General features: G+C 39.4%; 1 protein-coding gene across 1 annotated transcript in view; it reads left to right on the top strand.

Annotated features, from left to right (window-relative positions):
• LOC124167548 (dolichol kinase-like) overlaps positions 1 to 18,232 on the top strand; it is a 50,769-nt gene extending 32,537 nt beyond the window's left edge. Inside the window, exons 8-11 of the mRNA XM_046545507.1 lie at positions 14,580 to 14,693; positions 14,778 to 14,899; positions 15,074 to 15,214; positions 17,971 to 18,232. Coding sequence (XP_046401463.1) covers positions 14,580 to 14,693; positions 14,778 to 14,899; positions 15,074 to 15,214; positions 17,971 to 18,153 — 560 coding nt within the window. The 3' untranslated portion in view covers positions 18,154 to 18,232. The remainder of the gene's footprint in view (positions 1 to 14,579; positions 14,694 to 14,777; positions 14,900 to 15,073; positions 15,215 to 17,970) is intronic.
• Positions 18,233 to 24,362: the final 6,130 nt, after the last annotated feature.

Below are 24,362 nucleotides of genomic sequence, written 5' to 3'. Positions count from 1 at the left end.
TCCCGCACTCGTTCTTATGTTCTGTGAAATAATAGAATGAAATATGTTGTATGCTATTTTGACATTTGAATCTAATATTTTTTTAAAATTTCGTTACGAAATTTGGCAGAAAGAACTAACACAGTTTCTAGCAGGATTTATAAATGAAAAAAAAAACTTTTAAAACAAGTATAATTTATTTTTACATAGCGCTAAACATATAAATAATATACACAAAATGCAATCGCACAAATTCCAAATAAACACAAAATCCTTTTACAATACTATTTACAAATTTAAAAACGTAAAAATAGAACAGAAATTACAACTTCATCAGACTGCAGAGCAAGAAAACATATTAATTATACACAAATAAAAAAATACAGTTTCCATCATTGAAATTATGTATTATGTACAAATATTTACAATCGCATATTTTCATGGAAGGCCATGAAACATGTGTCGACGCAGAGGGGAGGGTGTCCCTCGCAAGCAGGGCAAAAGAACTTTGTGTCTTTTCTTATCCCCTTCTTCTGGCATTCCTGGCACCTTCTTTGCACCGTTCTGTTCCTCTTGCTTTTTTCGTCAATTGGAAGGGTGTGAGGGAAATGCCTTGATAAGCCTACGCCTCTGGAAGGGACTGAAGGGGAAGGGCCTGAAGGGCGAGTGAAAGCAGGTGAAAGTAAAGATTTGATTGCCGAACGCCGAAAGTCATAAAATGAATATCTGGGATGTAATTTCTTATACAAATAATAGCTATTGAGGAGGAGAAGGTGGAAGATGTGAATGCCCAACTTCTTGTACCACTTGAGAGTTTTTCGCTCAATTGGATAAAGGACATCATCTGATCAGTGTGATCAATGCCCCCCATCGCCTCGTTGTATCTTGCAATTGCCTCAGGTTTGGGAATGGTTCCCCCTCCGCTTCGGCGGGGGACATCGATCATTTCGCCACTATACTGCAAACTGATCATCAGTACTTCTCTCTTGTCTTTCCACTTCATGACGCAGACACCGTCATCAGTGTAGGCATTCATAACTTCCCCCTTCTTTAATATTTTTGAATTAATTTGGGGAGGATTACCCTTCCGGTTAGTTCTCAAAGTTCCGGTACAATAGGTCTTCCGCTCCAGTAGTTGGTGGGCCAAATTGACACTGTTGTAATAATTATCCATAAATAATGAATGGCCAGCATCAAGGTGACCCTCCATTAGCTTATTCACAACAATGTCAACGTGGCCTCGGCCTCCTACATCAGCGTCACTAGATCCTGTGTAAACGATAAATCTGAGAACTAAACCGGAAGGTTCCGTTAGCATATAAATTTTGATTCCGTATTTATGTTTCTTCCCCTTCAAAAACATTCGGAAAACAAGTCGCCCCCTCCAGAGAAGCATAGACTCATCAACGCAGAGTTTTTGCGTCGGAGTCACGGCATTACTTACTGAGTCATGAAAGAGGTCTATTAGAGGGCAAATTTTATATAGTCGGTCATTTGGCTGAGGCTGACCAGGTTCTGGGTTTTTCGCAAAGTGCAAACATTGCAAAATACCCGAGAACCTGTCACGGCTCATGCATCCCCGAAATCAATCCTTGCTTTCGGGGCTACATTCTGCGCCTTCAGCTCGTCGGCAAATCTATTTGTCTCTCTCACAGTCAATTCGAGGATACTGTCAGTCAGTAAAAGATTAAAAAAGTCAGGGGGTTGGTCTCCTTGAGGTGAAGCAGTCATACCAGGGGTCTGGGTAAATGGAATGGGGTCTATTGTCGGTCTGTCAGAAGTCCAGGTGTAGGTGGTCTGTCTTAGTCTGGCAGTGGTGGCTTGTGAAGAGGTGCTTGGGAGGCCTGAATCTGGGGATAGTAAGTCATTACCCTGCGAGGGATCCTCTTCCTCCTCCGAATCATCGTCATCACTCCCGCTGTAATCCGTTTCACCGGAGAAGGTACTATCTTCTTCGTCACTATCATCTTCCTCTTCTAGCAGCCTCCGGAGTTCCTCCGTGGAGGTTATTACTCCGGAAGCTGTCATTCTCCTCGACTTCGGTGGAGGAATGTCCTCCGTAATATTCTGAGGATCAGGAGTACGCGGGGGACTGACTTGAGAAGTCGAGGGTTGAGGACTCTCCCTAAGGGTGGATTGCTCCACACCTCTTTTTTTTCCTCTCTGAGTTTTAACCATTCTGAAACATGATAAATGAAAGCATAGTATGATGGCATACTTTTATGGACTAAAAAAACATTTTGGATAATAATATAATTTTCCACTATTTATAAGATCTCGATTAAAAAAAGAAAGACCTGATTTTAGTTACATATTGGTTCAATGATGAATGAATAAATTAGCGAATATAGCAAAATGATCTTTGTTTATTTAAAAAAAACTATGGCGAGTTTGGTGTCGTTTTCCATCATTTTAAAAAAACTTTCTAAATATGGTATACATAGCATTCATTAGAAAACATTTAGCTTGTATCGCTATACTATTAAATGCCGAAGAATAACTCAGACTTACTCCACTCCCATAGTCATAGGCCTGGGTTGGGTGTTTGCCTGCGGAAGATTACAAGGGTCGGACCTACAGGTACCCGGAGACCAGCGGCCGTCCCGTTTTACACAGAGCATGGGCAGAGCTATTTACCGCCGGGAGATGACATGCATTCCGAAATATTCTCAGAGGGAATCCCCGAGCCAGTCGGTAGACCATTGAACTCTGCTTCATAATAAGAAAATAACCTCTGACGCCATCCTGCTTGAGGGTTCTTCTGCCCCAACACCCTCATCCCTAATGCTTTTCACGTGGCAATAAACCCTCTTTGTGTCTGCGAAACTTCCTAAAGCAGGGCCAAGAAGGTCGCGCGGCACCCCGGCAATTGATAAAACAAAAGAATATACGGAGAGAGTGAAAGGTATCTGAAAAGAGTGAAATGTCGAAGACTACTAAAGATATTGCTAGCGACCACTTCAACTCCAACTTTCAAAACATCCTTTCCTGAACAGCCAAATCTCTAACGGGAATGACAACACTTCCACGGATAATTCTTTTTCTTGATTTCCTGATTTCCTGATTATGCAGATACCAAGAACTCAAAGTTATTGTCATTCGTAATGAACAAAGATATTTTGTTACGCAGCAAGCGAGGACCGCAAAATTTTAACAAGAATACCAAAATGTTCTTTGATATTGTGTCTTTTTTTATGTTTCCAGCATTATGATAGTGGTAATTAATCACAAATAACAGCAACAGCACTTTCAACCTTCAGTAATGAAGGCATTATATGCTTATACTTACTAGTAATAGGTACAAGTTTACGAAGAAAAATTAACAATTTATGCATGAATTTGTAATGCACTGGTCCGAGGATTAAATATAAAAATTTAGGAGCGCATAACTGTCATTTGAAAAATAAAATAAATGAAAATGTTACTTGAGCAAAAATAGAAAATAGGTAGCTACGTTTCGCAAAAAAATATTTCGAAGCAAAAAAAGTATAACATAATTACTCATTGACTCACCCAAATTGAAGGGAGACGAAGGAAACAAAGAAGATCAAAACACAGGATCGGGATATTTACAGCTCCTGAATTCTGCAATCGATTATTTGCTGCTGCAGTATCTTGTGTAGGGAGTAATAAGAAGAAATAATGAATACACGGTACATGGGTGTTTAAAATAAAAATAGGATCTATGCACAATAAATGATAAAAAATGCATTCAATGCTTCATCGCCATATTTCATCGCTAGTTAGTGAAGAATATTCGAAGAACATTTTGGATAACGACAATTTATCACCGTAAAAGTAAAAAAAAAAAAAATTAACTGAAAATTTTCATTTTCTTTTAACTTGAAAAACATAAACCTAGTTACCAAAATACATATCTATAACACATATATCAACACACAATTAGGTAAATAAAAGGCAAATCACGCATATTTACAACAGAAAATGAAATAGAACAAGGAAAAAAAATGTTTACGTACCTCCAAGTGAAAGCGTCTTCGACCGTAATATTCACCCCAGCAAGAAGAACTGACCTTCCCCAAGCGATGGTAGGAGTGTAACTGACGGCTGTGAGCCCGCAAGAGCCCCTCCGAACGACTTGGACGCAGTGGTGCCGCTATTAAAGCCGCCGGGTATGGGACGTGAATTCACGTCGGGCCGCCATTAGCTAGGAATCACTGGACGTGAATTCACGTCCAGCCACGCGGAAAGGGTTAAGACAAGTATTGCAGTGCAATGGCGTATAAGAGGAGTGAATCGGATCTCTTTCTACATACTTTTATGGAATGTGATCCAAACATCCCCATTAAGCATCATAAGATTAGGACTACAAGTGAATATCTTATCATACTTATCTCCGAGTGCGTAAATTAAGCCGAAAACGCTGTGTAAATTTTTAGTATTGAAAGTGGAAATTTTGACAGTTGTCATAAGCCCAGGCATACATCTGCAACACCATGTGATGGGATAAAGAAACATACAGCAAAAATTATTTCTGTTGAACCGATGGTCAAAATAGAGATGCGTCTCTTACACGAGTTTATATGGTAATTGTATTGCCTTCAAGGGTGAACTCAATGGCATTCTATAAGTTATGAAACGTAGAGTATAATAGTTTTGAAACTTTCCTTCTGCAAATAGCTGACCAATGTTTTTTTATTTTTGTTGAATAATATTATTATCAAGTAATGTTATGTGGAAAAATTTGTTAATGCATAATTTTTTTCTTGTGATTCATTTGTATTTTTTGCCACATATTTTTCATCCATAACATGTATCATAGAATGAGGCTCTGTGTAATTATGCATTTCATTTTGTGATGGATTTATTTCCTATAACAATGGCTGTGATAACTTCATTGTGAATCAACTGATCACAATTAGCGTTTGACTGTGATGGTAATTATACTTCAGATGAACAATAAGAAAAAGAAACTATGTCAAGATTTGACTAATGATGATAATTTTTATTGGACATTAAACAAATTGAATTTGCTGTAGTCTTCAGCATAATCATTGGGAATACATTTGGAAAATAAACAAATAATGGAAAATGAAAAATTCATTATTTATTTCCATACCACCGAAAACAGCTCTATAAGACCTTTTATATCGGGGGTATTGACATGGTAAGAGTTTAATGTACACGTACAACCATGCCCTGGATAGGGGTGACTTACCATGGCGGGACTCTAATCCTAATGGGCAGGCAAGGACTTTACCCTGTCGCCATCGAGGCTGGCGTAAGTTCAGAAAGAGATGAAATGTATAATAATTACTCAAAAAAAATATTAAAACAACAGCAGAGTACATCATAGTGATATCGAGTTCAAGAAATTCATTTCAAGAGTGAAAAGAGTGGCTTTCAGGGTCTGTTCAATCAGTATCGGAACTGGTTCCAAAAGTCAAAATTTATTGCAGTTATCACAATAATTACTTCATAATTTTCAAAATACATTCCCCCTGCATCGATACTCTTAGTTCAGCGCATTTGCAACTCGTCAAAAGCCTGCTAGAAGTCGGTTTCCAGAATACTGTTTAGAGCCTTTGTCGTTGCCTCTTGAACCGCCTCGATGGAGTCGAATCGATGTTATAAAATATGTATGAAAATTTGAGATTTTTACAATTTGGAAGAAAATTTCTGTCAAATTTCATTGGCAACTATGAATGTATGGACCATGCAGAGTTTTAATATCTAAGTCAGAGAAAAGAGGTCCCATGGGTTTGAAAATGAAATTAATCTGACTGCCCTGTTTTGCTTCATAAATAAAATATTTGTGGATGACTAGTGGCACCATAGTTTGATGCCATGGTGAATGTGGTGTTGAAATAAGGCATATGTTGTGTGGGAATGTCAGGTAAGATGACGAACTCTGTTTTTCTCGTACGCAGTCAGTGTTAGTGGTATGATTCGTAGCTCTTCCTGGGACTCAGGCGATTTGCAACTAAGTTCACCGCAAAGCACGACGGGCCAAATTGTTTTGCGATTAGTAGCGAGCAAGATATATTTTCTTCTTTCATGATTGTAATTTTTGCAGCTTCCAAAGTAAGGAATATTTTGACTGACTTGTGTTTCGTCCGCAAATGCTTCAGTTGCGGTGAGGTGGATTTGGCACTTCCTCACGATAGTTTCACGTTGCAGGGTATGCACATGGTTCTCTTTATATCAATAAAAATGTTTCTACACAACGAAAGACATTTTTATCAGTATATCATGAAATTAAATTGCAACTGTGTAATCTGCAACACAATTAACAATGTTTAGAACAGCATTAGCATCACGCGTGACTAGTTGCGAGAACCAAACAAGACAACCACTCAGCAAGAGGAAGAGGTGGGCACCATAAGTGCATAAAGGATAGGTGGAGGGGAAGGAGCGTGCTCCCCCATCTTTCAAGCAATGAGGCTACCACATATGAGGGAGTCAAGGATGAACATGTCAGATCTTGCTATTTTTTGACGTCGTTGCCTTCAAAGCAAAGCTGGGCGACATATGTGATATTTGTACACAGTTGGTGTTTCCTGGCCGTACTGATGCCACGCCTGTTTCTTTGAAAACTGTGCTTTTTGAACAATGTTGAATATTGCTATAGTCTTGTTATAACTAGAAAAAACTTTGTTTCAATCAATTTGAGTCTCATTCTTTGGTTTGAGTTTGGTCTCATTTTTTTTAAATCTTGTGCATGTAATCCAATTGCCGAAAACTATCAAGACATCTTCGGGTCCAGTAAGTCACTCACCTAGCATTTGTTCTCCAGAAACAGAGAATAGGGTGGTTTCCTATTATTTTTTTATTGCCTTAATCGAAAGATTATTACTCCTGGAGTACGTATTTCACGCTTTTAGATTTTTAAATGACAATATCTATTTTTCGCGATTAAATGAAAAGTGAAAATTTTCAAGCGCGCGAAAACGCGACGCTCAAGTATGAATGCCGGGAAATATCTCCGTACATCGTATTTCTGGTTCCCCCTCCCGCCCGGTGAGGTGACCTTGAGGCGAGGCTTAGCGCTGATACGTCGCAGGCTGCCAGCGGGTAGCTGAGTACCCTGCTGAAAGGTAGCGCTTGGCTTAAAAAAGGTTTATTAATACCTTATCAAACGAAGAAAACTTTCCGACCTTAGCCAGTTTTAGTAGGTGATTATTAAGACATGTTTCCCTGAGCTCTGTGCCTCATGCATGCATTGGTAACCTCAGACGATGTATAACTCCTATCCTCTCGTGTAGAAACTAGGTCCCTGTGACGTCACGCGGAGTGGAATCGCATGGGCGCCAATCTGGCCTTTTTCAAATGAGGATAAAATTTGACCCTTGCCATTTGTCTAAACCGGTATTTCAAAAACCAAATAATTTGTTTATTATGAATACACTAATGGTGGGTAACGAATCGCAATCGATGCCTTTCGTTTTCTTTGATGAAGGAAAGTACCCTATTGAAGCAGGTAAGATAAAAAGGTCAGTTGGTGAGATGGGGTACCCCTACACTATGTAGCATGAAATATGCTTCCATTGTTCTCATGTAATTTAACATTTTCCCTCAAAGATTTATGGACTAAATTGTCTTGGAAAGGAAAAAAAATTTCACAGGCATGGGGTATTGGAGGGCCGAGGGTGTTTTTTTTTATCTGCGACGGACGTAGTCACTTTTGAAGTGGTGGTTATCCTATGGTGTTAAGATTCTCCCAATGGTTGTTCAATCCATTTGTAAGAGTCGCACTATGTGCCTATTGTATTTTGCAGCAAAATTTTCTGCTGCTGAAAGTGTGTTGCATAACCCCCATGAAAGCTTTTGAGCAAAATGGTTGATGAGTATAGGACAAGCATGGCTGTGCAACGGTGCGTATGAAGGTGGGATCGGAACTCTTTCCATTCCCTCGCATGAGACGCTGCATTCACTGAAGCATAAATTTAAAATATCAGATCTGGATACTATGCACTCAGCAAATTTGGATCCAAAGTATCCGATGAAGGGGAATATCCACGAATATTTGGATCCAACGTATCCGATCCAACCATCCCTATTTTTTTTAAACGTTGACTTTTTTACCTCATTTTACAGGGTAGTAAACTAAATGTTTTTCTACATTTTTAAAATAACATTTTTTTATCTTAACTTAGTACTTTTATCTATTTGTCTTTTTATCCCTCAGGTGGGGTAAGATGAAAAAAATTACTAATTATGATGAAATATTTTTCATAATTCAAGAGAAGAATAAGTGGTATTAAGTTTTTTTATTAAATATAAAGGTTGAAAGAATTTTCCTTCTAAATTTCAGGCAATAGGGTGGTTTCCTATTATTTTTTTATTGCCTAAATCAAAAGATTATTACTCCTGGAGTACGTATTTTACGCTTTTAGATTTTTAAATGGCGATATCTATTTTTCGCGATTAAATGAAAAGTGAAAAATTTCAAGCGCGCGAAAACGCGACGCGTAAGTAGGAATGATGGGAAAAAGTCCGTGCGACGCATTTCTGGTTCCCCCTCCCGCCTTGTGAGGTGACCTTGATCGAGGCTCTGGGCGCTGATAGGACGCAGGATGCTAGCGGGTAGCTGAGTACCTTGCTGGCTGGTAGCTCTTGGCTTAAAAAAGGTTTATTAATACCTTATCAAACGAAGAAAACGTGTAGAAACTAGGTCCCTGTGACGTCACCTGGAGTGGAATCACATGGGTGCCAATCTGGCCTTTTTCAAATGAGGATAAAATTTGACCCTTGCCATTTGTCTAAACCGGTATTTCAAAAACCAAATAATTTGTTTATTATGAATACACTAATGGTGGGTAACGAATCGCAGTCAATGCCTTTCGTTTTCTTTGATGAAGGAAACTACCTTATTAAACCTCTTAATAAGCTTAGGGAAAAAATCTGAAGCTTAAATTTGTCATTATATTAAAGTGTACGTGTCATATACAGGTATGTACACTGCCTTCGCCAGTATTCTAAGTGTGCCAACTTCATGGCAAGTTTTGGTCGTGTCATGCATTATTTCCAGCTTTTCTCCGTTAAAATTTTTACTATGGAAAAACTGGTAAGGCAACATGGGTGGTCACCTCCGAGGTCAAGGGGGTGACAAAAGAAAAGTAGGGCCACCAACATGTCGAAACTTCGGTTATTAGGGGTGCCCAATCAATGGCATAATCACGGTCACCCCCTGACCTCGGAGGTGACCACCCATGTTGCCTTACCAGTTTTTCCATAGTAAAAATTTTAACGGAGAAAAGCTGGAAATAATGCATGACACGACCAAAACTTGCCATGAAGTTGGCACACTTAGAATACTGGCGAAGGCAGTGTACATACCTGTATATGACACGTACACTTTAATATAATGACAAATTTAAGCTAATGAGGTTGCCAACATCATCCACTCTCTTTCTAATTCCTGGTCAGTAGGATATGATGGAGTCCCTATACCTATCATTAAATTAGTTGCTAGGATTATTTCTGCTCCCCTGTCCGACATTTTTAATTTGTCTATCTGCAATGGTCATTTTCCTACCTACCTGAAAACTGTTGTCATCATTCCAATCCATAAAAAGGGATCCACCACTGAAGCCAATAACTATCGACCTATTGCACTACTCTCAGCTTTCTCAAAAATCTTTGAGAAACTCTTCTACAATCGCATAATGAATTATTTATCCCATTTTAACTTGCTGAATTCTTCCCAACATGGCTTCATCAAGGGAAGATCTACAATATCTGCAGCTTTCCAACTCATTAATGATATCACTTGGGGTCTTTCCAATCAGAAAGAAATACTTGGGATTTTCTTCGACCTATCGAAAGCTTTTGATACCCTAAATCATAATATCCTGTTCTCTAAACTCAATCACATTGGAATAAATGGCAATGCTCTAGCCTGGATACAATCTTACTTATCCAATAGAATGCAAATGGTTCAATTAAATACAACTTTTGCTGCTGGTGCTAACACACTTCGATCCAACCCTCTCAAATCGAACTGTGGGGTCCCTCAAGGATCAATCCTGGGCCCTCTTTTATTTGTCATCTTCATCAATGATCTCAAATATCACCTACCTATGTGTAAGGTGACCCTATATGCTGATGACACTTCTACACTGAACCTTAGCGATACGCTGTTAGGAGTAACGAATGCTGCTCAAATTACTGTTTCAACTATAGGTCAATGGTGCCATAATAACAGCTTACAATTAAATGACCTCAAAACATCTTTTCTCCACTTCCATAACAAAATTTCTCCCCCGACTTCAAGCCCTTTACTCCGAACTATCAGTAATAATTCAATCAAGCAATCTAACTGTACTAAATTCTTGGGTTTAACTCTAAATGAAAATCTTGACTGGCAATTCCACGTTGATAATCTGAACAAAAAAATTTCATCTGGTATCTTCATGATTCGTAAACTTGCCCCCACCACCTCTGTGGAGATCTTAAAGCTAGTTTACTTTGCTAAAATCCACTCCTACCTGTCTTATGGTGTGATATTTTGGGGCAACACCAGTGCTGCCACAAGGGCCTTCTCCATGCAAAAGAGATCTTTGAAGGCAATTGCTGCTGTTTCCATCAGATCTCCAGGAAAGCCACTGTTTCTTAAATTCAAGATAATGACACTACCATGTCTGTTTATTTTTTATTGTGCACTATTTGTCAAAATGTATCCTGATTTGTTCTGTCCGAGCTCTACCATTCATGATTATTTCACTCGGCGCAGAAATGATGTTCACCTGAGAAGGCAACCCTGTGCCTTATCTAGAAAGGGAACTCATCACTCAGCTTCCCTTATTTTTAATAAATTACCACCGCATGTAAAAACTCAGTCCAACATTGCAACCTTCAAGCGCGAATTGAGAAGGCTGCTTTTATCCAAAGCCTATTACAATCTAGACGAATATATGTGTGATAATGTATAATTGATCTGTGTCGTTTTTTGTGTGTTTGGTATCTCTTTTTATCTGTAATATTCTCTTGACCATGTTCTATGTTCTATTCCTTGGACCAACAGAACAATAAAAATTATTATTATTATTATTATTATTAAAATTCCTGTATCGTCAACCTGTTTACCTCTTGGGGTCAAATGTTAGCAAGGTTTGTTCTGCACTATCTGGGAAATCAGTGTGTGTAAGCATAAGGTTTTAAGAGGTGTAGAGAGGTGGAAATAAAATTGAGCAAAGGGTTGCTCTAGTTTTCAGAAAGGATAAGGCAGTAGTATGTATGGGTCTGTTGCATTGCAGAATTCTGGATGAAACTAGAGTGCTGCTGTAATATGTATAGGGGAGGGATGGAAATGATATGTACTAGGGAATATGGGTTAGGAATGAGAAACAACCAGATTCACAGTAAATATACCAAGAATGTATGTAAAGGAATCAATCAAAAAACATCCACCTTGAAAACAATATGTACCTTCATCACCTCCATCCACAAAAAACCCACCAACCATGAACAATACCTACACTACACCAGTTGCCATCCACCTCACACCAAACACGCAATTCCCTACTCCCTCTCATCCGTGCCCATCGCATCTGCAACAATTCACCATCTCTTCAACGAGCCACACGGACCTCCACCATGCTCTTCTCATATGTTAGTATCCAGAACACCTGCTTAAAAAGAGAATACTTTCTCCCTCCGAACAGTACACCCCACGCATCAAAAAATAAATTACTGGCAAACTTAATCTCACCACCACATTCTTCCCGGGCACTCAAAAAATTAAAATAATATTGAAAGATCTGTACCCCATCATCAGTAAAATCAAACCGCAGCCACTCTTCTTCCATCCTGCCCTTCCATTGCCTGCAGAAGAGCACCTAACTTAGGTAACATTCTAAGATCCACCCGCCCCCTTCTTTGGCACACACCTTCCTCCCTGTCTCCATGCAACCGCCCCCGTTGTAAGTGCTGCCCCCTGCTACGCCCCACCACCTCACCAGTCATCAATAGATCCTCCTCCACACCGTCTTGTACTTCCTTCAACGTTGTCTACAAGCTGTTTTGTAATTTTTGCCCCTCGTATTACATAGGAGAATGTACCACACCCGTATCCATCAGAATGAATAACCACAGACACTCTTGCAAAACTCCCCCCTTTCATGAACCCATCCCCATTCACACAACAGTTGTTTCGACAAATGTTTTTCTCTAACCTTCATCGAAGTTCTGCCGGAGAGGGCAACTACCATCGAGGTGAGAACTAGGGAGATGGCCTACATCTGGGTCAAAAAGGCGATTGAAACGCCCGGGCTAAATATTGCCCATTAACCACCAGAACAAACCCATGGCCACCTCTAATACTAAATTGTATAAAAGGATGCCATGAGCAAACCCTATTCCCCTAATCCCTTCCCCCTTCTTCCACTCCCACTACTTCACCAAGGAGGACTACTGGAGGAATTTCCCCTGCCTGCAGCAGTTTACCTTCGGCTCCGAAGATAGCGGGTCAACCCGTTGAAACGTCTACTAGTTTTTGTGATTGTCCCCTTTTTATGTGTTTCTGTGTTTTTTAATTGTCAATTGACGTCCGTTCTCTTCGATCGGCCATTTATATACATATATATAGGTACCTATATCTTTATTCATCCACGGCGAGGATTGGCCCTCGCGGATGTTGTATACAACACATTTATAAAAACATTCGATACAACTAAACATACAAAACATGTACATTGGATCAAAACATTAGAAACACATACATTACAAAGATTACATTTAAAATAAAAGAGAAGAAAAGTCCAGCTCAAAATATTCATGAATTGAGTACAGTGGATAATTGCAAAGCCACTTGTCCAGCACATTTTTCAGTCTAGTGATGCTCACTGATCTGGCTTTGCTGGGTAATTTATTAAATAATTTTACTCCCAAATTGTCAGACTGGTTGTTGGTCTTAAACAGCCTACAGTAGGTAATTAATATTTAGGCTATTTTTAGCCCTAGTGTCATGAGAGTGGATGGTGGATCGTATGGGGTAGGTTTCTAAGTTATCTTTAATGTGCATAATGCTGCGAAACACAAAGAGGCTGTAGATGGTGAGGATATGAAAGTTTTTAAAAATTGGCCTGCAGTGGTCACGGGGCCCAGCACCACTCAGAATCCTCACTGCTTTTTTTTTGCAGTTTTAGAATTTCTTTGGTTTCATTTGCATGTCCCCAGAGTCGAACACCATAGGCAAGAATACTATGAAAAAAAGCAAAATAGGCTAATCTCATGTACTTTTCATTGACACAGGTTTTAAGTTTCCTCAATAAGTACAAAACCCGAGAGAGTTTTTTGCTAACTAGGAAAACATGTGAATTCCATGTCAATTTAGCATCAATATTAAAGCCTAGAAGCCTGACAGGATCATTGTTTAGCTCAGTGCTTTTAAGACAGCATGTAAGATGTTGTGTCTTGCCATTGTTCAGAAAGAGATTATTGGCTGTAAACCAGAGTTGAGATTATTGCCTTTTTTGTAAGAAGTCTGACTTGGCTAGGAGTATTGCATTTCTGCACCAGAGTGGTGTCATCAGCATATATCATGCAGTCCATAGAAAGATTGTAAGGTAGGTCGTTGATTAGAATAAGGAACAAGAGAGGACCAAGGACGGACCCCTGAGGAACTCCATGTTTCACTGGAAGAAAATCAGATTGGTTACAATTTACTTGTACCATCTGCTTTCGATCAGTGAGGTAAGAGGTCATGAATTTCAGCTCACTGTTAGGAAAGCCATAGTATTGGAGTTTTTGCAGGAGGGTAGCATGATTGACGCAGTCAAAGGCAGAGGTTAAATCACAAAGTGTGAGTGAGACACATTGCTTGTCTTCAAATGCCCTTGATAAATTTTTTACCACTGTCGACTCAACTGCCAATTCAGTGGATTTCCCAGGGCGAAATCCAAACTGGGAAGGGGTGAAGAGATTGTGTTTCTCAAAGTGTACTAGAATTTGTGTATAGGCAATAGTTTCTATTATTTTAGCGATCACTGATATAATGCATAGGTACATGCATGTCACAAAAACACGATCTGAAACCAAGAATAACCTAGAACAAGAATAGGACTTTTTGGCAAAAGTTGCCTCTTATGGGATTTAAAAGATGTATAAGAATACTGACGACATGTTTTGAGTCAGTGGATGGATGATTTATAAAATACAGAAAGACTTTTTAGCAGGGAGAGGGAGTAAATGCGAAGTAACAGGAAATAGTTGCTCAAATCCGATGAAGGGTGCTTAATGGGTTGATGCAGTGCCATTGTGTTGAAATTCATATTATGAAATGCTTATGTACTTACATAGAAGAATATTTTCGTAAAAATTAAACATATGAATTTGAATGAAACATATGAGTATGAATTTTGAATTCACCGCCGTCAAAATCAACAAATGAATCAGGATTTCCGTGTGGAGAAGAGCGAGTGTGAAACCCGGTAATACAAACTCATGTGTGCAAACTGGTGTTTACAAACAAAAAATGGGAGAAATAGAACATAAACTCCGTACGATGAACTGCGAATTAGATGTTCTTTCTAGGCCAGATGGATCAACTATGTTAACATGCGGTATGTTTCCAAGAAAAGAACTTGTGCTATAAAATATATTCAATGTGATGACATGCTTGTCGTTTTTCTTGGTAGGCGAGACTGCCGTGACAGCAGCAGTATACGGACCCATTGAAGTTAAACCAAATAAGTTGGTAATTGACAGAGCCTGTGTGGAAACAATTTATCGACCTAAGACGGGGCAAGCAAGTACGTGAATAGGCCTTTTTGTGTGGGTATATACTCTATTGGCACATCAATTGTGTTTCTAACATTTTACTTTGTTATTTACAGGAGTTGCCGATAAAACTCGGGAAAATTTGATTGGGAACACGTGTTCCTCTGCAATTCTTGCCGCATTGTATCCTCGCACATCCGTGTCCATCATCATTCAGGAAATGCACAGTGCTGGCGGTGTAAGTTATCCACTTTAAAGTCGTTTATGCCTTCCGGAGAAACCAGTGTAAACGTCAATGACTCCGAAATAAGACGGATGCTTATTTCTCTCAAATCACCATGCATAGCTTTGTAGGTTTGCAGATTGGGTGAAACATGTTTTGATAAGTAATTTTGGTTTCTTGTTCTTGCAGCTTATGGCGTGCGCTATCAATGCAGCCTGTCTAGCCCTCATTAGATCTGGGATTGCCATGAAGTTTTTAATTGCTGCTGTGAGTTGTGCCATTACAAAAGAAGATGAAATACTCTTGGATCCCGATTTGAAAAACTGTAAGGTAAGTTCATGTCCATTTAGAAGTAATGGTATTTTGTTTTTCTTCTACATTTTATCGTGCCATTTAATGCTCTAATACTTTCTCTTGATCCTTTTTTTGTCCACAATGGTAGTCATTCGTGCTCTAATGATACATAATTCGAACAGACAGTATATGTTTAATTGATTTGGAATTGATTGTTCTAGTGAATTAACTTAAATGATGCTTGTAGGTTACATTGTTAGACATAATTTGTGAGGGAACCTGCTGTTTTCATTGAGTATAATGTGCATGTAGAGCATTAGCCCCTCCACCAATCTGTTCAAGCCCAGTTGGGCGTGCAACCTTTTGGTGAATTATCACATAAAAAAATGTACTGCCTCACGTAGGTCAAAGGAAATGCAACAATGCAAAATTAATTACCAATAGGTTGCATGCTTTGGATTGTTCATTGATTGCATTTGTATGGCCTGTGTACAGTTTGAAGATTACTGTATTCAGCATTCAGGAATGTGTCTCAGGTAGTTATTAAAAATTGAGCTTCCAGCATTTAGGAATGAAAAGGCTGCTGGCCCGTGCCCTAATTCGGCTGTCATTTCCCCTGTTCAGGAGCATGCCTTGGTATTCATCCTTTGTAACACAGAATGGGAAACTCTTCATTAAGGGCAGGGATCATGGAAGCCACATCTTATTGCCAAGGTGCCCTATCTCGCTTGAAGCAAAGGAAAAAAAATAGCATCGTACATCTATAGAAAAAGGGAACGTGGTAGAGACCTGAAAGTGATGGGAAAAACTAACTCTCTGTGGCCTCCTCTGTGAGAGAATGCGAGAGATAGAGAGAGGGCATATCCCAAATGTTCCTCACTGTATTTCGCGAATATTTCAGAAGGTCTCCGACTGCCTCGGATACTGAATGCTAGCAAACTGAGGTGACCAGCCATGTGACCGCTAAGCAGTCCGCAGGTAGAATAGGTTTCACCCTAGGGAAAACCCATCTGCCAGCTTACATACCTGCTGCCACCCACCATTTTTTTCAGATTGTGTTGTTTGAAGGGGTTACGGCAGAGAGCCAAATGCCGGCTAGAAATAGGAACACCAGAGTAACGGCCACAGTGGTCACCTCTTTGTTCCTGTTGCCTCCGGACACTTAACTCAGATGCCTGAAGGGGGAGAGTTTGGGTTTTGTGTTAATTGCTTGCAGGCCTCTTGATCATGGTGGCCTCGTGGGTAGAGTGCTTGGCTGCTGACGGGAGGGTGTGTTTAAAAATCGTGGTGAAGCCTTTAAACACCCCAAACTGAAAATACCCGTCAAGAATATTACTTGCAATATAGGATTCTTCTGTTCACTGAGTTTTCTGTCACCCAATGCACATTTAAATGGATTTTTAATATGGGATCACACCTGTTGTGGGCAGAGCAATCCGAATTTCATGGGAAAATGATGGGGTTGTTATCTGAAATTAATATACGTGATGATATAATCGAAGTTATAACTGTACGATGTCATTCCTCGCGATTGCAAATTCTCCATTAAAAATATTGGGAGTAAATGTCTCACAGCAGATATGCTTGATTCGGGTGTGCCCAGAGCAAGTAGCAACACAAATGGATCTTCTTTGAGTTGTACAGTAATTGCCGAGGGATAAAATACCTGTGGACCAGGAACTGAACCATGGACCTTTATCTTTACTGGGTGGCAGCTCAGGCCGCTACTCAGCTGTTCCTTGATTCCAATGGCAGTTTACCAAGATTCATGGTGCCGGGTGTTTCACCCATCACGGATGGCAATGCAAGGGAATGTGGGTTTCAAGGATACTCACCACTACCAATGGTGAACCCCATGCCCGAGTGGTGGCTGTGGGGTATATTTTGAACCTGCCGCATTAATGGTGGTGAAATTCAGGATTATTTACATGGGGAAATATTCGGTAAGATGGAGTGGGGCCTCCTCCATGTATTTCCCTTTGAAATTTCACTGCTGTGTGACCTAGGGAAAGAAACCGGTACCCTACCTTGAATGCATGGAAATTTTCACAGTTTTGACTGACACTGGTGAGCTCCAATTGCATGTATTCCAACTAACCAATTGCTTTTGGCTGGTACTTTGGCAGGATCATCCACTTAGGAATATATACGTCTGTTCACACAAATTTCTTGGCGTACGTCAATCAGTACAGCCGTAATGGGAATTTAGCAAATTATTTCAAAAGGCAATGAGTACATAACAAGTAATAGTTATACAAGAATTGCCATGAGAAAAAATTCCCCTGGACCGGGAATCGAACCACGGACCTTTGGCTTTCCGGGCCACTGCGCAGACCACTACGCTATCCAGGTTCTTTAATTCTCATGGCAATTATACCGAGGCTCAATGGCAATTATACCAAGTACCATGAGCCTCGGTATAATTGCCATGAGAATTAAAGAACCTGGATAGCGTAGTGGTCTGCGCAGTGGCCCGGAAAGCCAAAGGTCCGTGGTTCGATTCCCGGTCCAGGGGAATTTTATCTCATGGCAATTCTTGTATGTTTCACCGCCGTTCACGCGGCAGGGTTCGAAATATTACACAAGTAATAGTTATGTTTTTTGAATGTAGTGATCACTAGTGAAAAATTACATAAATCTTTGTAATTTTACTGGTAACTGAGTTACTTTTACTCAAGTCACTCCCCATCTCTGGTTATCGATTTACTGTTAGTTTTGATATCAATCAAGTTGCTTAATTAAATGTGTACCTGGCCATTTTTTTAAAATTTGTTTTCTCATCTGTCTTTCAGGATGTGAAGTCTGAGCTCATGTTTGCTTTTGATAACATTGACCACAGGATAGTCGCCGTACATTCCACAGGGCAGTTTTCTGATGACCAGTACAAGCAAGCTCTTCATTTGTGTGCTGAAGCAAGCGAAAAGATATTTGACTTTTATAGAGATATTGTGAAAAAATATGCTGTTTGTATATAGGTACACTGGGTAAATACTTTATTCAGGCTTTTTTGATTTGTAACAAATCAGTTATAAATATAAAATTTTTCAAAACCAACAGCAACATTTTATGCCATGTGTAATTCATCCCTTGGCCTATGGTTCATTGGTGACTGTTTTACAAATAAGGTGTCAGAAGATTAATTTTTTCCAACTGCATATAATGGTTGTTGCCTAGAAAAACTTTTTTTTTGGCAATTTGATGGTTGTTTATTGTGCTTGGTTTACACTTGGTACTCTCTAATAGGGTAGTTTCCTTCATCAAAGAAAACGAAAGGGATTGATTGCGATTCGTTACCCACCATTAGTGTATTCATAATATGCAAGTTATTTGGTTTTAGAAATCCCAGTTCAGACAAATGTCAATGGTCAATTTTAACCGCGTTTGAAAAAGGCCAGATTGGCGCCCATGTGATGCCACTCCATGTGACGTCACAGGGACCTAGTTTCTATACGAGTAGATAGGAGTTTTACATCGTCTGAGATTACCAATGCATGCATGAGGCACAGAGCACAGGGAAACATCACTTAATAATCACCTATTAAAATTGCCTAAGGACGGAAAGTTTCCTTCGTTTGATAGGGTATTAATAATCCTTAGTTAAGCCAAGCACTACCAGCTAGCAGGGTACTCTGCTACCTGCTAGCAGCCTGCATTGTATCAGTGCTCAAAGCCTCGCCCCAAGGTCATCTCACACGCCGACAGCGGGAACCAGAATGATGCCACACGGCGTTTTCCCAGCATTCATACTTAGCTGTTGCGTTTTCTTGCGCTTGAAATTTTTCTATTTTCATTTAATCGCTAACAATAGATATCGTCATTTAAAAATCTAAAAGCGTGAAATGCGTACTCCAGGAGTAATAATCTTTCGATTTAGGCAATAAAAAATTAATAGGAAACCACCCTATTGTATATGTTGGGTGGACTGAGCCAATTCAATCAAGTACATATATACATCTGCTATTAAAATGTAGAGCAAGTGCTGTAGTTTGGGATTTTGCTTGAGTGATGCATAATTGAAAGCTGAATTTTCCCACAGCTAAATGATACATCACAGTTTTTTCCTTGAATATCTAATGCCAATGGTGAACACCCATTTCTGTCGAAGTTTGTGGCTTCAGCCTTGGAATTGTGGTTCACAAATATGCTGCCCTTCAATATTCTTTGCCTGACACCATTTACCATCTTGTCTTCTAAAGTCAAATTTCTCTGCAGAGGAATAAGATGCCTTTTTAGTTCTAGTGGTGGTACTCTTGTGAAAAATTGGGAGACCAGGGTTCAAATCCTGGTCAAGCCAAATGACTTTTCTTCTGTGGAATTTTTGCCATGCCAGTCGGGAGCCGGACTCAAAATGTGTTGCTCCTTGGTCAGGGCCCTTGCTTGCCAGAGCTTACCCAGGTCCATCTGACCATGAGTGAAGCATATGCCCAACCATTTCTGTTTTCTCTCAGGGGGGTTATTCAGTATGTATTTCCAAATTTGAGCTCAAATTTGGATGACATCGCCGATTTAGTCAATTAGTCAAAGGGGCATTGTTTGGAAGGTCATTAGGTGACCACCTACAGCACATGAGTAAGGGCCAACTTCCATGGAAATTTCCGTCATGCCATTGTTGTTTTATAGAGAAATTGATTCATTAGAAGAGCAAAGAGGTCTCCAAATGTTGCAATTTCCCCACAAAAAAATAAATAACCCACTAGTGCTGTACAGGCCAGGGGAATAAAAATCAGTACTGGGATTCATGGATATTTTGAGGGCATTAGATTAGAGTTGTTGAAGAGCTCGAGAGGCACTGCGTGATGAAAAGCTGTGGTTAAAATCATGGAGCATTGTTGTTACTGTCTCCTTAATCCCTGCATTCATCTGCTTTGTCGTTGATATGAGGTCATGGAATTTTTTTTTAAATTTTGATTGGAAATCAAGGAAATTGAAGGTGGGAGATTGGTACGAATCCTGGTCCCTATCTTCCTTGCTGAGCGATCATCTCTCTCTTCCTCAACAGACATTAACCCCTTCTAAGTTAAGTAGGTGGCATGTGGGTTTCCCATTTTGCCTCCAGCTAATGCCTTATTTGGGCCATTGGGATTATAGGCCAAGTGACAAGTAAAATTTATGTCATTATGGGCAAATCAAAAGAACCAGCACAACATCCACTGGCTGAAGGCTTGCCTCTTTGACACCGAAATATGTTGTAAGTGTGCCTATAGAGGGGCCTTAATTTGATATAAAACCATTTGAATTGTTGTTTTAGGAGAGGTTAAGTTCTAATAACATTGTGCTCTGGTATGTAGACTTCCTAGGTTATTTAATGACTGTATTTTCTTTGTTTTTTCATTGATTCAATTTGTGGGGACAAAAGGTTTGCCAGCCTTCAAGCTAGAAGCATCAGGCCCTGAATGAAATCCAGGTCATTTCCTTACGTGGTACACATTAGGCAGGCAAGGCTGCTGCACTAATAAAATGAGCCAATGCAGCCAAAACCCAAAGAGAGTATGGTCAACAGCACTTTAAATTTATTACATTTTCTTTGAAAGGGAGTAGGCTTTATAGGGAAGTGCTTGATGGAAGGGGAGGCTCCCAGAATTCTTCATAAGTACTCCACGGAAACCTACCTTAATCGGTAGAATACTTTAATAATAATAATTCATTGTAGAAGCAGATTCCTTGCTCACCTTCATGTTTCTCTCGTAGAAAATTTGACCTCTGTATGAGCTAATAATAATAATAATAATATATTTATTAACTCCGTCGGGTTACAATTATCCATGGGTTTCGTCAAGATACAGAGAGACATAAAAGAATCACAAAACACAGCTTACAAAATATTAAAAAAAATCTGGAACACTAATAACATTTATAAAATATCATTAAAAAATTCTTGGACACTATAATAACCTTTGTTACACAGCAAGTTTCTCAATCTATTCTTAAAAACCTTTTTTGAGGAAAGGTATTTCATATCAGAGGGAAGCCTATTGTAGATTGCAGCAATAGAGTGATATGGTCCCTTCTGACATTGTCTAAATGAATACAGATAACTGTGAATGTCACTTTTTGATCTAGTGTTGTGACTGTGTAACACGGAAGTAATACGGATAGCACTTCACAAACATGGCACATGAGAGAATGTAAACACATGGAAGTGTGAGGATCTTGAGGGACACAAACAGTGGCCGACCACTTGTTCGTATTGGAACTTTACAGATGGCCTTAATGGCTTGTTTCTGTAAAGAGAAGGCTTTAGCTGCAGTAGGGGAGTTACCCCAAAACATGATACCATATGACAATAGTGAGTGTACTTTGGCAAAGTACACAGCTTTTAGAATATATATGGAAACATGAGGAGAGAGTTTCCTTATCATATAAATACCTACTGAAAGTTTCTTATTAATTTCAAAAACATGAGTTGACCAGTCAAGAGTGTCATCAAGCTGTAGACCTAATAATTTCACGGTGAACGAGGTGGAGAAATCCGAATGAGGAGGCAGAGTAGGAATCTCATGAGAGAACTTGTTGCGAAAGAGAATACAAGTGGTTTTAGCCTCATTCAGAACAATTCTGTTAAGGTGGCACCACTGCAACATCTCATCTTTTGTAGTCGAGGCCAAATGATCCAAGAGAGGTAAAGTACTAGCGGATAAGAGATTAGAAGTATCGTCAGCATACATAACAGTGGAGCAATATGAGAAGTGTTTAGGAAGATCATTAATGAAGAGGAGAAACAGTAGAGGACCAAGGATAGAACCTTGAGGTACTCCAACCGGTACTTTCAAGGGACTGGATTTAATTTCCACCACTCCTGCGAGTGATTGATGAGTGTAACTCACAAACTGCGATCTGTCACTAAGGAATGATTATATCCAATTATAAGAGTTATTAGTGATTCCCAAGCACTGAAGTTTGGACTTGAGAACTTCATGATCCACACTGTTAAAAGCGTTTTTGAAGTCAAAAGAGATGCCTAAAATGTGATGTTTATTGTTCAGTCCAAGAATAACATTATTTAGGAACTCGAAAATAGCAGAATTAGTGGACCGGCCAGCTCTAAAACCATGCTGAGAGTCAGAAATTAAATTAAATCTCTGGAGGTACTTAATTAATCTATGATGGAAGAGTTTTTCAAAGATCTTTGAAAATGTTGATAGAATGGAAATAGGTCTGTAATTAATAGACTCTGAAGGGCAGCCTTTCTTGGGAATTGGAATTACCCTGGCCAGCTTTAGGGCAGAGGGAAAGACACCAGAGCTTACCCATGAATACCCATACGAATGACCCATGAAAACTACATTGTTTACTTCCTGGAAAAACTTGATCACAGGTGAAGTTAGCATTGATTAGTCAAGGATGATTAATAGAAGGTTGGGAAAAAGTGAAGGGAGATGAAGATATTTGTGAGGGAATTTGAATTTGGGACTCCTACAACCCTCTGTGAACTGTCTCTGGTGTGAATACAAATATCTCTCTTCATTCGTTCTAGCAAGAGCTCCTGTAGACAACCATTTGCAGTGGAACTGCCCTTTGTATTGCTCTGTGGGCATACATCCATCCATGTGCTGATTACTCTTGTGTCACAAAAGTGGAAAATTTCAAACCCTGGCTGATTTGTAAGGTATTGGAGGAAAGGAAATGCAAAGACCATTTTAGCTTTGACCGTGGCCTCAAAATCAGTCGTGCATGGGATCCTGCATTGAAGTCCAATAAAATGAAATCTCCACCCAACATTCCTTTTCCACTTCTTCCCCTCCATAAACCATTATAAACACCCTCTACTGTAAAGTTATTCCCTTGAAAAAAAAAGTGACAAGCAACAGCCACAAAATGTTGGGCAATAACCGAATTAGTACATGAATACAGCCAAATATAACGATTGGTTTTAATTCTGACAGGGATTAATGGTGCTCTGCTGTAGTTATTTTATGGTTGAAGAATGAAACAGCCATTACCTGACGAGGCAGACTTTGGGATGAGATCATGCTAGGGACCAGTTTCTTGTGTATGCCTAAAGGCTCATACACAAAGTTTGTCCACAGGCCCGAGATTTCTCTGGACAGGCCTGGCTGAATTAGATTCATGAAAATAGGAAGAACAAGCTGTTGAAGCAGTTGACATTCAGATTTCTATTCTTGAGATGCAAAAAGGATTTTTTTGTTTGGCTGATTGGATGGTGATTTCATTGAAGTCATCTCATGAAAAAAGTGATGCTGCCTTGTCAATGTGTTAAAATGTACTGAATTAGTAGTTATTTGGATGACTGATGACCTGTGCAGCTTTGGAACACTGACTTACATAGAAAGCAAAGAGTGAGAACTCGGAATAAAATCATTGTTCAATAAGTCTCAGGTCTGATGTATTAGGAGGGTTTTTCATTTATCTTTAAATCTTGAAATAAAGTGGCTGTAAAGATGTTCACAATATGTACATACATATATGAAAATACTGATGCAATGCTTACATTGACGACCACTTGGATTCCTGAAAGAAATTTCTTCATAAGACACTCAAGACATTTCTTTCAGTGACCCTGTTGGACATATTTTCGACTCTTGTGAAACCTTCATAAAATCCTGTTGAAAACCTATTTCTAGCATTTAAAGATACTTAAGAACGCATCCTGATTTGGATGACTGATGACCTGTGGAGTATAGAAACATTTGCATGGAAAGCAAAAGAAAACCTCTAGCTATTTATTACACTGGAAACCCCCCTGGGAGGTATTCAAAATCCTCCTTCAAATTCCATATGAAGTGACTGTTGTGAAATCTTTACATATAAAACCTGTTCGTCGCATTCGAGAAACAGTGATCACATTGCTAGGTCGACTGGAACATTTGAATGGGGTTCATGGAGGTTTCACACTATGATATCCTCTTCTGTTGGGGAATTTAATTTCCATGGAGAATTTAAATGAGATTCATAAAACCCATTCTATCTACTAATGGAAATTTTCAGGAGTACATTGAAATCTATTCATTTTCTTCAAGGCAGTGAAGGTGAATGGTTGACATTATGGAAGAAAAGCACTTTCGTTCAGAATAAGAGCAATACAACACATGAATGAAAAGCGACAGAAAGATACAAAAATATGAGTCAGTATGAGGTCGGAAGAGGCACATTTGAGAGCTGTTTTGATTATAGCCCAGAATTATTATGATTTACTTCCAATCTCCATCTGACTTGTGAAGAAGTA

The sequence above is a fragment of the Ischnura elegans genome, chromosome 11 (genome assembly GCF_921293095.1).
Source record: "Ischnura elegans chromosome 11, ioIscEleg1.1, whole genome shotgun sequence".
NCBI classification, from domain to species: Eukaryota; Metazoa; Arthropoda; class Insecta; order Odonata; family Coenagrionidae; genus Ischnura; species Ischnura elegans.
This window is presented reverse-complemented; position numbering and strand designations above follow the sequence as displayed.